The sequence below is a fragment of the Melanostigma gelatinosum genome (genome assembly GCF_949748355.1).
Source record: "Melanostigma gelatinosum genome assembly, chromosome: 9".
NCBI lineage: Eukaryota > Metazoa > Chordata > Actinopteri > Perciformes > Zoarcidae > Melanostigma > Melanostigma gelatinosum.
In genome coordinates, this window is record NC_136642.1 from 24,902,462 (window position 1) to 24,918,777 (window position 16,316).

Sequence of the window (16,316 nt, forward strand, 5' to 3'; positions counted from 1 at the left end):
TCGGTTCAGTGTAAACAGTGGAAGCTCACTGGCTGTTTCTTTCTTTCAGTATTGATGAAAGGACGAGGATATCAACATACCTCATGTTGCACTTAAACTTAACAGAATTCTTGAATGTATTATTTTTATTTATTTATTTCATTTTGTTTCAAATTGGACATCTTCAATATTTTTGTTTTCATGTAAGACTATAGCCCAAAGTTCTTTGCTTTAAGTGTTCTTGAAGTTCTTTAATTAATAAATGGAAAGCAAAGTTATGTTTGTCTCCTCCCCTTTTCTTTGTTGATCCGAACCGTGACTCCTGAACCGTGATCCGAACCGAACCGTGAGGTTTGTGATCCGTGACACCCCTAGTACCTCCTATTGCTCCGACATTAATAATTGAGAGGAAGGATGACTTGAGAAACAGATCTTGTAAAAATTGTGTCTGTAGTGTAAAAAATGTGGCTTAACTGGCGATCTAGAAATGGGGTACCGTGTTCTGTGGAAGATGTTTTTGAAGCAAAATTTATCATTGGTCTCTATGGAGCAGAAAGTTGGTTTTCCTCTCAATTAACGGCTTCTGTGTCAAATCTGGAAATCTGTGGGATTCTACAGTCATTAAGTAGTAGTAGTAGTAAAGTCAGTTTTTGAAGTAGCAGTAGTAGTAGTACTAGTAGCAGTCGTACTAATAGCTGTAGTATTAGTACTGGTTATTGGTACTGGTAGTAGCAGGAATAGCAGTATTAGCAGTTGTGGTACAAGTAATAATAGTAGTGGTAGTGGTAGTAATAGCAGTAGTGGTAGTAATAATATTTATGGCAGCAGTAATAGCAGTAGCAGTAGTAGTAATAGTAGCAACAGCAAAAGTTGAAGTCGTAGTAGTAGTGGTAATACTAGAAATATTAGCAGTAGTAGTAGTTGTCGCAGTATTAGTAAGAGCATTCATTATTTCAACAAAAAAGCCTAATTTTGAGCTAAACGTTTAAATACAGTTAAACCATGAGGCTTTTATTTTGAAAGGGTGGGACTGGTTGGGGGAGGGAGGGGGAGAGGAGACATAACCATCACGTTTGACACATAAACAGAGGTTATTAAATGACAGGCTCATCACAAGCATTTCAGTTAGGATTCATTCTGTGGGGCTTTTATTTAAAAATGGCGTGTGTGTGTGTGGGGTGGGGGGGTTGGAGGAGGGGGGGAAAGATATAGAAATGGGGTACCGTGTTCTGTGGAAGATGTTTTTGAAGCAAAATTTAACATTGGTCTCTATGGAGCAGAAAGTTGGTTTTCCTCTCAATTAACGGCTTCTGTGTCAAATGTGGAAATCTGTGGGATTCCACAGTAATTTTTTGAAGAGTGAAGATTGTGGACACTGTGGCAAAATACAAATGTTTTTTTCACAAGAATCTCAAGCTGCTCTTCACTCTAGCGGTGACATCACGCACTCTAAGCTGTGCAATACACACCCATTATAAAGTCAGAAAAGGGCTGAAATATCATAATTGTTAAATTGCTGCAGTTCAAAAAGTTTAAAAGATATCAAAAAGCTGAATTACGTGGCAATAGTTAAGGGTTTCTCAACATTTGAAAGTTGAAATGGTGTCTGTAGCTGAAAGTATGAGGAAGTTGAAGGATTTGAAAGTTGAAGAAGTTTAAGAGGATTTGAAAATATTCTCCATAGAAACCCATTCAAAAAAAAGTTGCAAAAAGCTTAATAACAGCCTAACAGCATTCCAACAATAAGAAAGGGGCAATAGTACACCACCCAATGGCTTTAAATAAAGCTTGCTCTTTGTAAATTTGGAATATTTATTGGTTGATTGCATTATATTATATGTTTTGGTACTTATTTTGTGCTCCTCCTTACTTGACCCTATGTGTTGGTGTTACCTCTGTCCAGAGTCCCTGCTGTGTCCTTTCTTCCATCCTCTCCACCGGTGTCATCCAGGGAATCATGGAGAGACACTGAGACAACAGTTAAGTTAGGGTTTGTCTGTTTGCAGCTCAGATCATTATTCATGGTCACAACCTTTTCCCATTCACCCACCATAGCAGTAATATACTGTATACACATTGAGTAGGCAGTCTGTCATTCCAAGTAAAACTAATGAGCACATTCAATGAGCACTGTTACAGGAAGCCTGAGATAGAGATTTTCATTGCCAACGACTGCTTCTCTGTCATTGTTGATTCACATAATAACAGAGAACTGGAAACTTGAGACATGAGTGAGACTACGCACATTCATCATGAGTATTAACATGGCTTCCACTGTAGTGCTTCTTTATTTAATGATAGAAGTGTTGTGTACGGCTTGTTTGTCTCAACACAGTCTTTTACTGAAAGACTGTGTTCCTCCAAACACCCACCCATGACCGCAGTCTTTTTCTCTTACCTTTGGCAAGAATTGTAGACATTTTAGACTTCTGGAAAAAAGAAAAAGATCATAGGATGCATTACTGAATAATGCAGCAAGATGTCAGTTTGTGATATTTCAGTATAAAGAGATACATAGCTAATGGTATTGACCCTGTTTGCAGCTCTGACACTGTGGGAAATTTGGGTTTAGAAGTGTGTGTTAAGAAATCATAATTAGAAGTGTTTTGGAAACACATAATTAGAATATTCATAATTGTGGAAATTTTTAGAATTTGTAGTTAGAAGTGCATCTTCGTATAATTTGTAGCACCTTCATGTCTATGTTTGTGAAACTTGTGAAGCTTTTGCCAAAAGTTGCAAAACTTTATATAGAATGTTTATCATAGAAGTGTTAAGCCATAAAAGACAGTCATTGAATGTATTTAGAACAGCAGAGGGAAAGCGAGATTTCTAGACAGGCAATTACAGATCACACCCGTGCGAGGGTCCTAGCCAGTCGAAGTTAGCCAATAGGAATTGAGATAGACAGTATGGGAGGGGATTTCAAACTGTATGAGGAATTGCTGGGAAAGAATTCGGCCTCTTTTTTTTCCCTCTGGTCTCACCGGGAGGACTGCCGTGCTTCCACTGGGATCAGGGTAAAATGCCTCTCTGCGCAGAGAATATATATATATATCTATAGATACTGTAATTAATGTACTGAACTCTGTATTTGTATTAGCATCAGAAGGATCAAATGCTTTTGTTTATAATTGAAACTGGCTGTCTTTTTATCAGAGGCTGGATCACATGTGGTTTCCCCACAGTCTAGGAGGTCCCTGAATCATAACAACACCCCTCAGCTGAGTCTGTACGGCAGCTCAGACAGATGAAGGTCTGATGACAGCTGACAGCTATGGACTGCAGCAGATATAGAGGCGAAAGGCTTAAAGTTTAATGCGCAATTTGTGACCAAGTAGTAGGGCTGCACAATTAATCTAATTTTAATCGCGATCACGATTTTGGCTGCCACAATTAAATGAGCATGATCGTCAGCAATATTGACGTTTAAAGTGCGTGCTCTGCTACATATCAAATCAAGCGCTTCCTCAACTAACAGTCAGCCGACCACTGGGGGGAGAACGAGATGGGAGGTGTCATGCACGCACCCTGAAGACTCCAGTATTAGTAGCGAGACAGACAACAGAACAGAGAGCAGACGGTCATTTATATTTTGCTTCAGGTGAATAAGAACCGTATAAGTTTTATTTTGATGCAAAGATTTGTACATTAGTCAGAATGTAGCACAACAATGGAAGTGGAAGCAGTGTTCTTGTTCATTTAAACGTGAAAGTGCAATAAAAAGATGTCCCTAAAATGAATGAATAATCGTGATCTCAATGTTGATCAAAATAATCGTGATTATGATTTTGGCCATAATCGTGCAGCCCTACCAGGTAGTATGTCCCCATTGAATGCATACTACATGCACCAGTAGGTACTTTGTAAGGGCAGCTGAAGTACGTACTAAAAGTAAAGTATGAGATTTTGGAAGTCAGCCTCCATTTAAAAAAATTATTTTATACACACGATAATTACTTATGCACACAATGTATTATCTTGTTTGCACAAGATCCATATAATTAGAATAACTTTCAAGCAACAAGTTTTTATACAGGGCTTACAAAATATATGGCCACTTGACAAATAACTGAAGTTCCACACATAGGTCACATGATGACTACTGAGCCAATCGCTGTGTAGTGTTGGGGTCTGACCAAATGGCTTCAATATGTGCTGTGGACAAAGAGAATCAGGCCTTAACTTTTTCAAGCAAAGGTTTCATCCTGATTTGTAGTTTGATAAGAGCAAAGGAATTTCACACTCGGGTGTGAATTCCCCCCCCCCCCAAAAAAAACCATGGTAACCGCTGCAATCTCATTGGCCGAAGGCCAAGAGGCCCAGGACCCCTGTGGTTCAGCCGCTGTTCTACAAAACTGTCTGCTTCCCCCACCTCATGGCTTTTTCCCTTCGACCTCGGTTGAGTTAGGGAGCACGCAACCGCTCTTCACCCGGACCTTCGTCCTGGACGCATGAAGATACATCGGCCTCTCCTCCCCCCTCCAGCACGACGGAGGCCACGAGGACGCAACGGCCCTTCTCCCCTACTCAAACCCTGACAGGTCACGAGCCATTTCGCTGGACGAAACAGCCCGCGATAACGAATCTGCTTCAGCGATCCGTTCAGCGCTTTTTGCTCCTTTTTCTTTTTGGTGCACACATTCCGGCGAAGGAAAGACGACAACGCCTCTCTCCTGACCGATGATTACCGGGAGACCTACGGACCACGTCGTCTCAGCCGAAGTTAGGTCATCCTCCCTGCAGCGAGGATTGATCACGTCTGCGTTTCGCTCCCGAGCGAGCTCACGCCACGACGGACCGAAACAGCGCCAGCTCAAACGCCGCGCTGAGAAGCAGCCCCCCCCCCTTCCTCTCGAGGAAACAGGACAACTTTGCCACGAACACTTCCACGTTGCAACGAAGCATCGACAAGTAAGATTCTTGGCATTTGGGCATAGCTTAGCTTAAATTAACGGAAGTTTAATTCAGGCCATTCATTTATATGTTGATATTCCCGTGTTTTTGTGTGTTAAGTTACTGTCGCGTGATATTGAGATATTGCGCAATCATTACGGCGCAGAGAAGCGCCGCTGTATTCGTGTATTAACTGCTATGACTGTTTATTTGGGATTATTTTCATTCATTGTCTTCCACTCCGTGTGGAAGTTCTCTTTTCATTAACTCGACTCTGTGAGTGAGCTGAGGTGCGTGGCTTATCACGGCATAAGTTACCGGCAGTTCAAAGACGACAGCGGTATACGTATGCATGATAGAACCAGCAAACTCAGGCTCCCTACAACATCGCACGCCGAAGTGTGATTCACGTAGAGTTCTCGCTCCTTTTTCTCTTTCCTCCTCTCACGTAACACGCACACACACAGCTCCTAGCTCTACCCCTGGGAAAACCCCGTTGAAACGATCGCCTCACAACACACGTGCTGCATCGGCACACGTGATTACATACAGCAGCCTAACTGCCATTTTGTCCGAGTCACTCGACTCCGCCATCTTTGTAGTTTTTAGCTGTAGTTCTTAAGGCCCCTCCCCTTTTGGCCAGCGTCACTCGACGCCGCCATCTTTGTAGTCTCTAGCTGTAGCTGTAAGACTCCCCCTCCTTTTCACCCACAGACACACACACACACACACACACACACACAGACATACACTCTCATCCATTTTATTCATTCTTTAGTTTAGGCATATAAAATTGTATGATAACGTTTGTTGGTTGCAATAGTAATTGATCTGATCATTTATTATTTTGATTCAATAAACTCTGTTATACTTTCAGGAGCAGTCGTCTGTGATTACTTGTGCATATGTATTTGATAAGACTGTATGTAGTAGCCTGTGCTCGAACTTAAAACCTTCACTGTCACTGAATGTGTAGTCATACGCAGACTATTGACATTATGAGTGACTACTAATTATGAGACTTAGTTTTATCGTTTGGTTATTGGTCCCTGTTCGCAGGGTGGTGCCCCGTTTTTATTAATAATCATTAATAATTGTTACATACATCAATAATTCTATTGATGTCAAGAATTCAGTTTCTTAAATGCTGATAACCCAAACACGCTCCTTTAGATCCCAACAGTAGTCATGTAGCTGAAAGCTGAAAAGTTAGTGAGTGAACCTCAAGTTGAAATAGTTTTGTTTATTAATAAAGTCCGAACTTACCAAAGAACACATTCTGAGTTTAATCATAAACTACAAACCTCCTCCAGCAGCTCTTTTCTGCTCTCCTCTTCCTCAAAGTCCTCGCTGTAGTGAGGAGATCCTGTAGAGAGAGAGAAAGGATGTGATTGAGATACTCAGATGACAGACAGAGATGAAGGTTTAAAGGGGTTCAAAGGTGTATTAGTCCTACCTGGAGACTCTCTGACCGTCTCTGGGACTCTGGCCTTGCTTTCATCATCACTCTGCCCCACGACTTCCTCAGCTCTCCTGGAGGGACGACATTCATCCTCATTACGTTACATTCACCATGTTGATCTCCAAGGGCAGAGCAGCATCAAAGACACGGTGTCCAAGACCCCCTAAGTACGCATGTGGTCCGTTAGTGTGCAATTCCACTGCTCAACATTAACTTTTGGCACATCTGTCAAGGGCTGAGGAACCTCCGAGCCCCATCTACAGTTAATATCACAGAGGTAAGAGTAGTCCAATATTTACTAAACTCATGATCCGTAGCAGAACGTTAGCTATCCAGTGCAGGAGTTACTTTGTACCAGACAAGGGGATTTTCCAAAACAATATATGACCCATGTCACCAGTAAATTTAGAAGAAAATTCTTTTATGACTTACAAGCTACATCTAGTTAACCCAGACTGCTGGTAGTGTGCTGTGTCTTTATATTTGACTGACATGGCTTTAGCTGGAGACAAGGAGGTCTAGAACGTCTTCTTTTACCCATCCTTGTACACAAAGCTGACAGACTGGATAAGTCAACCAGATTCCCCGGACTGGCAAAGCTGGCACACCAGTATTTCTGGATATCCATAAATAACACGTATAAACCATATTTCCTCATCTTTTCATTAAATATGATGACAGACATTAGAAAGGTTCATTTGTAAACCTCAATCTAAGCTTCATTGGATACAGCCGTAGTGTTTCCAGCTGCTGGAGTGATGAGGACCAGGTTGTACCATGTTATACTCAACTATGTCGACATGCTAAGTGAAGCAGAAATCAGGATGCTGACATGTTTGTTAGGATCTTCTCTCTTGTTGCATCGTTACATTTAGTTGATTTTGAGCGTCTATCTTTTAAAACTATACGTTAGCAGAGATTATTTTTACTCATGTAATCCATTATTTAATTATACTGAATGCGTTATATATGTCTTGGCCTCTACACCTATATATTTTTCATAGGCAATGCTGCCAGAGAATATGCAATACGTTGCTGTGGAAATATTATCCTATAATTTGGTATCAGCAAGTTTATTTTAATATTACGATTACTCCATTGATTGACCGTTAATGTTACCAATCGTCGATACAATCTATGAAAAAGTGTGTTTACAATTTGCAACACAACGTTTGCAATTCAGTCGTTGCCAAGAAATGTCTTACCCTCCCACAGTCTTTCTACAGGTGAACATCCCCTATAATGAGTGTATCCTCTCATAATCCATGACCGCCTCACAAGTCATGAACTACTCGGATTTAAAGGGGAACCGGCTTTGTATCTTTGCACATACCACCCACTTTGCAACAAAGTAACCTTTCTGTCTTAGTACGACTGTACAATGACAGCTGCAGAGTTAAATATGATACATTTTTGACAAACAGCAGGACTTGAAGCTCCGCAGTTTGACACTTTGTATTCCTTCTGTTTCATGGCAGACCCGGTGGCCTGTTAAAGTCATTTAGAGGCGTTGATGCTAATGATCAGATTTTTACAAACATCCCAAGTACATTGATGAAGTTGAAACGAGCCATTCACAGCAAGTTTGTGTCTTCAAGAGGATTTGCTGAATCTGGTGTTGAACCCTTGTACGAGCGACCCTCACAGAAAGAGTAAAACCTTTATGAATACGAAAATGTTCTTGCATGAGGTCCAACTGTCTGCCAAAAGGAAGCCCAGTACTGTGCATTGTACAAGCAACGTGTGCAAGCAACTGGAGAACACTGATGGAGTGGAAAACAAACGCCACTTTCAAGAAGAGCAACAAGCAGGTTTAGTCTAGCAAACACAAATGTGTTGGCACCAAAACATCTGGACGTGGGACTCCTTCATGGTTGATCTGTTCAGACTAATTCAGTGCTTACATAGTGTAATATGCCATCATGGCTGCTTACATACCTGAGGTTAGTAGCGATGGCAGAACTTGTTAAGTCCAGCTCTCTGTTCAGAATGGAGTAATCTATAGATGACAGAGCTCCTGCCTCTAGTTGGGCAAAGAACCTGGCTTTCTCCTCTTCTTCCTCGATCGTGTCCAAGCCGGTCGTGTTAGCAGCTGGTAACGTCACTGAGTCTGCACACAAAAAGAGAGCAGTGTGATATTTCTCAACTGAATTATTAGTCAGATATTTTTAGAAAACCTCAACCATAGACAACTAGCATTGTTTTGATTTCGATATGAAATGTGATCCAACTAACTGCCAGCCAAAATGGACTTTCAAAAATAGATTGAGGTTGTATGCCTCCACCAACCATGTTGCAGTTTACAGCCATATCCGTCCAAAATGTCATCACTTTTGTGTGAAATTGTCATAATTAGTATATGGATTCATAAGTTATGGCCAAGACCTTTGATCCATCCTTGAGTCCAGGTGGACATTTGTGCCAAATGTAAGGAAATTCGCTCAAGAAGTTCCTGAGAAACCACGTTCAGGAGAATGGGACGGACATGAGGTCACAGTGAAAAATCGATCCAGTTCATCCTTGATCCAGTTGGACATCTGCCTCACAATGTTTTTGAAATATTGCGTTCATGAAAACGGAATAGATGGAATGACGGACGTAAAAAACGCCACAGCTATCATTGACAGGGAGGCATTGAAGTATTTGTCCCCATGTCTCACCCTGCTCATCTGTTGTCCTCGACTCACCCTCTAGCTCAATACTGTCTCTGCTGATGTCAGCTGCTTTCAGCCCGTCTTCCTTCAAACCAGCATCTCCTGGATCCTCGTCCTCCTGTCGAACAGACTTCCTGAAAGTCTTCCCAGATCCCAGCAGTCCTGGAGGGAAGTGTCATAGAAAAGCAGGAGTGAACCTTGTTCAGAGATTATGACTAACAGCTGTTTAACAGCTGTAAGCTATTTATTATACTTGGAGGTATTTATTCTAGAGCATTTATTCCTCTTGTGTCAACTGTAATTCAACACTGAGGACTATCAGCTGCAGGTGGAGACTGATTGCGAGTACCGGTTGATGGAACCTGGATGAATCTGTGACTCAAGCCTCGATGCTGACACAGGTCTATATAACCAAAAGAGTGTGTGAATATTAAGGACATTTTCTTAGAATGAATATCGTTCCTCTCCTTTCTGTACCCACCTCTCCTCATCGGTCAGTGCCGTCACAACTTACTAGACTTTTGTCTCTCTCTTTCCAGCTTGAGGCCGTTTGTGGTCATCCTTAATAAACCACATGCTAAATGGTGAAAAATATCACAATTTCACGTGTTCCCATTTATGTTGAGATGGATGGAGGACACACACTGTGTACTACTACTATGACCCTGTACTGCCAACCACTCTCTGCTAAAGTTAAATTGGAGACATTTAAGTTCAAAGGAAGTTAAATGTAATTACCAGTTTATCAAAATGATTTAATGAAGAACCTCCATCAGGCAGTGAACAATGACACAACCAATTACATCCGATGCAACAGATATATCTAATGTATCGCTAAGCAAACTTACAAGACTATTAGTTTCATGTGGCAGGCAGAAGAACATCAACATCAAATCTAAAAACTCAAAGCTTAACAGAGACAAAGGCAGAAACGTAACAGAACTAGTGGTACTACTCTACTACCAGAGGGTTTGAGAACTCGAGCTGAAGTTACCATCTTGGGAATGACTATCAGTGCTGGCTGGTGGAGCCTCATCAGGGCTCCTCTCTCCTGACACACTGCTCACACTGTCAGCGCCATCGGACGGAGTTCTGTGTCTCTCCACGGTTCGGCAAACCCTCAAAGCTGTATCTTTGTGGGTCGTGTCCAATTGAACCGGTTTATCAGAAGCTTTGCAGCGAGGTTTGGGGACCGGCCTATAAAAGTGCTCCGCGCTGACGACTTCGGACAGCAGGAAGAAACAGAGTAAATAATGTCGGTGAACTGTCAAATGAAATCTGGAATAGCTATCAGAATGAAACATCTAAACTACACCAGGCTTTGACATTCATCCACACACACTGGCCATCTTTTATTAAAATTCCCTGCAATGGATTGTGCTTTTGTGTTGCCCATTTCAAAGAAAAGCCAATTTTCAAAAGAAGATCAATCTCACTGTTGATTTCACTTCAAACAGCAATGTATTGGCGGTGTAAACACAACAGGGGTAGCGACATCAATTCTACATCTTCCACACAGAACTCAGAGTTCTGTGTCAGAGAACTCAGAGTTCTGTGTCAGAGAACTCAGAGTTCTGTGTCAGAGAACAGCCTGCAAGACTCCAGGAGGACCCATCCATGGTAGGGCAGCACGGACCTGACACCCACCCCATTGTATTCAAGGAGGATGGACGCTGAATGGACAGGAAGTGGTTACACATCCCTATGAGGTAAAGATGGCTGCTTGGTTTCATTTAGTAGTGTTCAGGGGGGGCTGCTCCCCCTCTCCTCTTTAACACAGACCGCTGGATGGACTGGACTTATCTTACTTTAGTTTTCAGTCTTCTAACGTAATCCCAAAGAAGGCCATTCTCTCTGTGCTTCGCTGCGATAGAGCCTACAGGCACAGGAAGAGAGCGCAAGAGGGAGTCTGTCTCCCTTTAACATACATACGAGTACCTCAGATGTTCTTCAGACTGACAATACAGAGGCCTTCCTTCAAACATAAGCTGGACGGTCATTGTTTTTCATTAGTCTATTCCAGGGATTCCCAAAGTGTGGTGAGCTGCCTCTAGGGGGTGCACGAGAGGAAAAGTGTAATGGCGGTCTGATGGTGTAATATTAAATATTAAAAAAAAATGTAATTTTAATTTAAAAAGTGGGATTTTTCACAGAATAAAAACATTCCCTTTGTAAGATTTAAAATTAAAAACGTACAATTTAATAAATGCACTTGAGCTCCTTCCGGCAGTCTTGCGCCTGCCGCCAGTCGTACACACTAGCCAGCCTAGCTTGTGCAGCTAACCTCCGCTAACAGCGAACTTCATGCATTCAGCAACATTAATTTAAATATGCTAAACTGGCTGAAATCGGGGAAACTGTCAAGTGGGACATCTGAAGCCATCAGTCGTAAAAGAGGAGAGGGACAGAGAGAGAGCGAGAGAGAGACTTGGACTTTTCTACATTTTGTCATGGTACAACCACAGAGTAACATTGATTTCATTGGGATTTTATGTAATGGACAAACACAAAATAGTCATTTGGAAGTGGGGGGATTTGCAAAATGATTTACAAATAAAAATCTGAAAAGTGTTGAGTGCATATGTATTCACCCCCCCTGAGTCAATACTTGGTAGAACCCCCTTTCGCTGCTATTACAGCTGCAAGTATTTCGGGGTATGTCTCTACCAGCTTTGCACTTCTAGAGATGTTCGTCCATTCTTCTTGGCAAAACAGCTGAAGCGCAGTCAGATTGGATGGAGACCGTCTGTGAACAGCAATTTTCATGTGTTGCCATATATTCACTGTTGGATTTAGGTCTGTGCTTTGACTGGGCCATTTTAAGACAGCAACATGTTTTGATCTAAACCATTCCATTATTGCTCTGGCTGTATGTTTAGGGTCATTGTCCTGCTGGAAGACGAACCTCCGGCTCCGCCCCAGTCTCAAGTCTTTTGCAGACTGCATCAGATTGTCTTCAAGGATTGCCCTGTATTTGGCTCCATCCATCTTTCCCTCAATTCTGACCAGTTTCCCTGTAGCTGCTGAAGAGAAGCATCCCCACAGCATGATGCTACCACCACCATGTTTCACTGTTGGGATGGTGTGCTCAGGGTGATGAGCAGTGTTGGGTTTCCGCCACACATAGCGTTTTGCATTGAGGCCAAACGCTATGTTTCCCCCCACTTCCAAATGACTATTTTGTGTTGGTCCATTACATAAAATCCCAATGAAATCAATGTTACTCTGTGGTTATACCATGACAGAATGTAGAAAAGTCCAAGGGGGGTGAATACTTATGCAAGGCACTGTAGATATATCGATTATTCTGCATATTATTTTCAGTTAAAAATTATCAGAAAATAGTGAAAAATGCACAGTGATGTTTTGTTTTGTTCGACAAACAGTCTAAAACCCAAATATATTCAATTCACTATCAATACATTTAAAAAAGGAGAAAGCTGCAAATTCATCACTTGACTCATGTTTTCAGTTCTAACGATAACCTCAACAAAAGCTTCTGGACAGTTGTCCGTAACTCCCATCCGACATGAATACAGCGAAAAATTACACTTATGCCTTCGTCAATTCCAAATAATTGTGTGTGTACAGCACAAGTCATTATAGATGTATGTTGTCAGTGACAATGCGCTCCTGGAGTAGGATACAAACCAAAGAGATTCTTCCTGCATCTCATTCTGCCCTGTGAATAAGGAATGACTTCCACCTGATGGGGGAGGTAGGGCTGGGCGGTATGACCAAAAATCCATATCACGGTATTTTTTAAGACTCTACCGGTTTCACGGTATATCACGGTATTTTTTTCCGCCTCAATGTAGTGGTCCTGCAGCTGAAATACCACCTTATAACCACATTATGGCGCCACAGCTTCTATTCGTTTTTAAGGCTGTAACTATGTACCGAGCATTTAGAAAATGCAAAAGCCTAAATTCAGGAAAATATAATGTTCTCAGCTGGTCTGGCTGTGGAATCCACAGTCATTCCTTAATGACAAGCCTCGACCCAAAGAGATTAAGACGGGATTTTACTTTACACAACTTGAACGTTGTATCATGGTGCAGCTCAACTCAGTCAGAATGCATTTTGATTGGATTATCTGCATCACGTGATGTGATTCACTACACATCAGCCATCAGCCTCTGCTGGCTGGCTGTTAAGTTTCAGCGGTGAACAGCTGTTTGTGTGGGCGTGTCTTCCGTCACTTCCTGTTTCCTTCACCTCCGATTTCCATGCTTTACCCAGCATGCAGTTCGGCGGAGAAATTTTATAAATGTACAATTATTCGTGCTACAAATTGTTTATCTGTCACAAACTGTTGTGTCGTGGTGTTTTGCCCTGTTAAAGAGCATTCGTTGTGGGTTGTTAATTGTTGTTATAATAATTGTTGTTATAAAGTTAAAAAGTAAACCATGAGTAGGGTTCCCTCTCAATACAGGTACGATAACTAGCTCCGTCCAGAGCACTCCTAGCTGCGAACAATATATTTTGCTGCCTGTTGAAGAGCAACAGAAGTTGTTTCGGCTGTGCACCGGTATGACGGTATATGAAAAATTCATGTCGTACGGGAAATTGAAACCGGTATACCGCCCAGCCCCAGGGGGAGGCATCGCTCTTAAGATACTTCCACGTCCATGCTGTTCTTTGATGGAGAATCCTCTCCTCGTTATTACCTCTCCCCGTTCCTCCGCCGCTGTGTTCCTCATCTTTCTGACTGCTTTTAGCGCCGGGCTGCTTGTCAGAGTCATCTGAAACGGACTGACAGGAAATCAGGTTTACGTCAGAGAGATACAGCATACAGAATAGTGCAAACAAGAGACATAGTAAAAAACAAGATCAAAACAAGTATTATAAATAAGTAAAGAAGTAATATAGCAGTAAATATCAACAAAAAACAAACAAACGGGACATCCACTGTGTTCAAACACTATGTTCTCTCTTTCTATAAATGTCCTGTCCTGAACTGAGCCACAACAAACATTGAAAGACATCGATGTCTAAATGAAGGACAGGCATCACTTTAACAAGCAGATGAAGCCAGCCATGTTGCATCTCCGTGTCTTTGTGAGTGTGATTCATGCCATCTAAATGTGTGTCATGATAATCTTTGAACAGTTCCATACTGTACATTAAGTTACATTACCTCCTTCAAGAACAGCTCAAACTGGTCATCGAGCTCCTCCATGGTCAGTCTGTGAGACATAGTGATGCTGTCCACCCCATCAGCCAATGGGAACCAAGACAGCTGACAAAGACAAGAAGAATTTAGGGAAAGAAATGACACCTCACGAGTGTCGAATATTTTGAAACAAATGTTGTTACATACGTTAAGCATTAAATGGCTAAATGTGTTCTTGTCCTTGTGAATGCCAACACTAAATACTGGCGATCAATGAGTCGGCCGATGTGGTGCAGATATTCATTTGGGGTTGATGACCGATGTATTCAAGTGAATTGAATGGTGAAGATATTCCCTCCCAACTCATCCTCAGTGAAGATGAAATACTGTATGAAGGCACCAAAATGTATACCCAAAATATTGCCACAACTTTGTGAAAAGATTTAGGCTTCATATATTAAATATCAGCCAGTTCTACTCCAGACAACAGAAATCCCTTAGACAGCCTTCAACAGAAGTGCTGCGAAAACAGCTCAAACACATTCAACTTCACTTACAAGTGTAACAGTTTGTTCCTATTTATTCAGGTATGAATTTGAGGAATAACTATTTACAAAGCTTTTATTAATACCTTAGTTTATGACAGACATAATTGGACAATAGTTGCCTATAACTTATGGATGATGTTTGTGACTGTAAATAACAGGCTAAGCAAAGCAGTGTAATCACATCGTTTAAGTTATCATTTCCTTTGTTAATAAACATGTAATACACAGAAGAGCACTCGCTTTGATTACAGGACTAGCATTAGAAACATACATCTTATGCCGAATCTTTCATAATAACCTGACGATTTATACGTGGTTACAGTGCACCACAACACGAATAGTGATATGCATTTTGAAATACATTTAAGAGCGAACGGGACGTTGTCAGCAAGGTCTTAAGAGACGGACTTAAACGTTGACGTTACCACTTACCGTCCAACTGTCAAAATAAAGTTGTCTACTAGGTTAGTTGTATAAAGGGTTAGCACCGGTAGCACAAATGCTAGAGCAGTTACGTAGAGCATCAATTATTATTTTGAAGAAAGTTTGACCTTACTTCCGGTGTTTTAAGGAAAATTGATACAACTAGCAGTAGCTAAGCAGCTCATCTCCTTATGTTTGCTAGTAACGTTAGCTGGCTAGAAAAGCTAACTCTTCCCACTGCATGCGGAACACGCTCTACCCACTACCCGTTCATTAGCGGCATGTATCAGTCTTGCATCGACAGAACTCACCTTACAGACTCCACTTTGTCAGCTCTCTCCTCTCTGCTGAACACTTGTGGATTGAGACGTCCTCCGACGTGGTTTGCTAGTTTGAGTGTCTGGCAGTTCCCGCAACAGCACCCGGGTGACAAAACCAACCTGATTGGTTCGAAAGAAATCCGTCATCGGAAATGAATACCCAATGGACTGACGAGCAGACCGAGAAAGGTTTTGTGGCGATACATAGCCAAAAGTATGTGGACACGCTGTACCTCTGTGCAGGTAGAATGTGACGCACACAAAATACTTTGATCAATTCACCATTATTATGCTATTCTGATCGGCTGCATTTTATTTAAGATAAACTGACCACCAGAAGCCAAATTAATAACATGTAGATAGTTCTACATATTCCAGAAAACAGTGCCACGTGCACTTAACAAATATATTTAAGTTACATATCACACATAAACTCTCCAGGAGCGCTGCCACCAGCAAACACAATGGGTCGCAGAATTTGGTTTGTGTTTCTTTGTTTTTTAAATATACAATTATATCAGTGTCTGATACTTTTGTTTTTTTACGTTTTGTCTTCCTTTCCTTTGCCTAAAAGTGTTGCTTAAAAATGTATATGCGTTTAATGCTGTACTTTTAAATTACGTTTAAAGATGATATGATATTCTTCAAAGCTGAAACGATTAGTCGTTTAATCTGCAAGTCGATTAAAAAACAATTGACGGGTTAATCAATAATGACAATAATTGTTAGTTGCAGCTCACATTGTTAGTGTGATCAATTGATGATTCAATGAATAGGAATATTTCCTTCATATTGAAGTAATCACTTACCCAAGTTATAGATGATATGACATATCATTCCATATTTTTTATACATTGATGCGCTCACACCTTCACCTTCACCTTCACATGCTTTAGACCAGTGATTCTCAACTGGTGG

At 41.4% G+C, this 16,316-nt stretch overlaps 1 protein-coding gene across 1 annotated transcript in view; it reads right to left on the reverse strand.

Annotated features, from left to right (window-relative positions):
- Positions 1-15,451, reverse strand: part of cep162 (centrosomal protein 162) — a 34,009-nt gene extending 18,558 nt beyond the window's left edge. The window contains exons 1-9 of the mRNA XM_079275320.1: positions 15,390-15,451; positions 14,132-14,233; positions 13,662-13,746; positions 9,025-9,153; positions 8,276-8,447; positions 6,332-6,408; positions 6,180-6,241; positions 2,378-2,408; positions 1,873-1,947 (exon numbers count right to left, since the gene is read on the reverse strand). Coding sequence (XP_079131446.1) covers positions 1,873-1,947; positions 2,378-2,408; positions 6,180-6,241; positions 6,332-6,408; positions 8,276-8,447; positions 9,025-9,153; positions 13,662-13,746; positions 14,132-14,191 — 691 coding nt within the window. The 5' untranslated portion in view covers positions 14,192-14,233; positions 15,390-15,451. The remainder of the gene's footprint in view (positions 1-1,872; positions 1,948-2,377; positions 2,409-6,179; positions 6,242-6,331; positions 6,409-8,275; positions 8,448-9,024; positions 9,154-13,661; positions 13,747-14,131; positions 14,234-15,389) is intronic.
- Between the last annotated feature and the right edge of the window lie 865 nt (positions 15,452-16,316).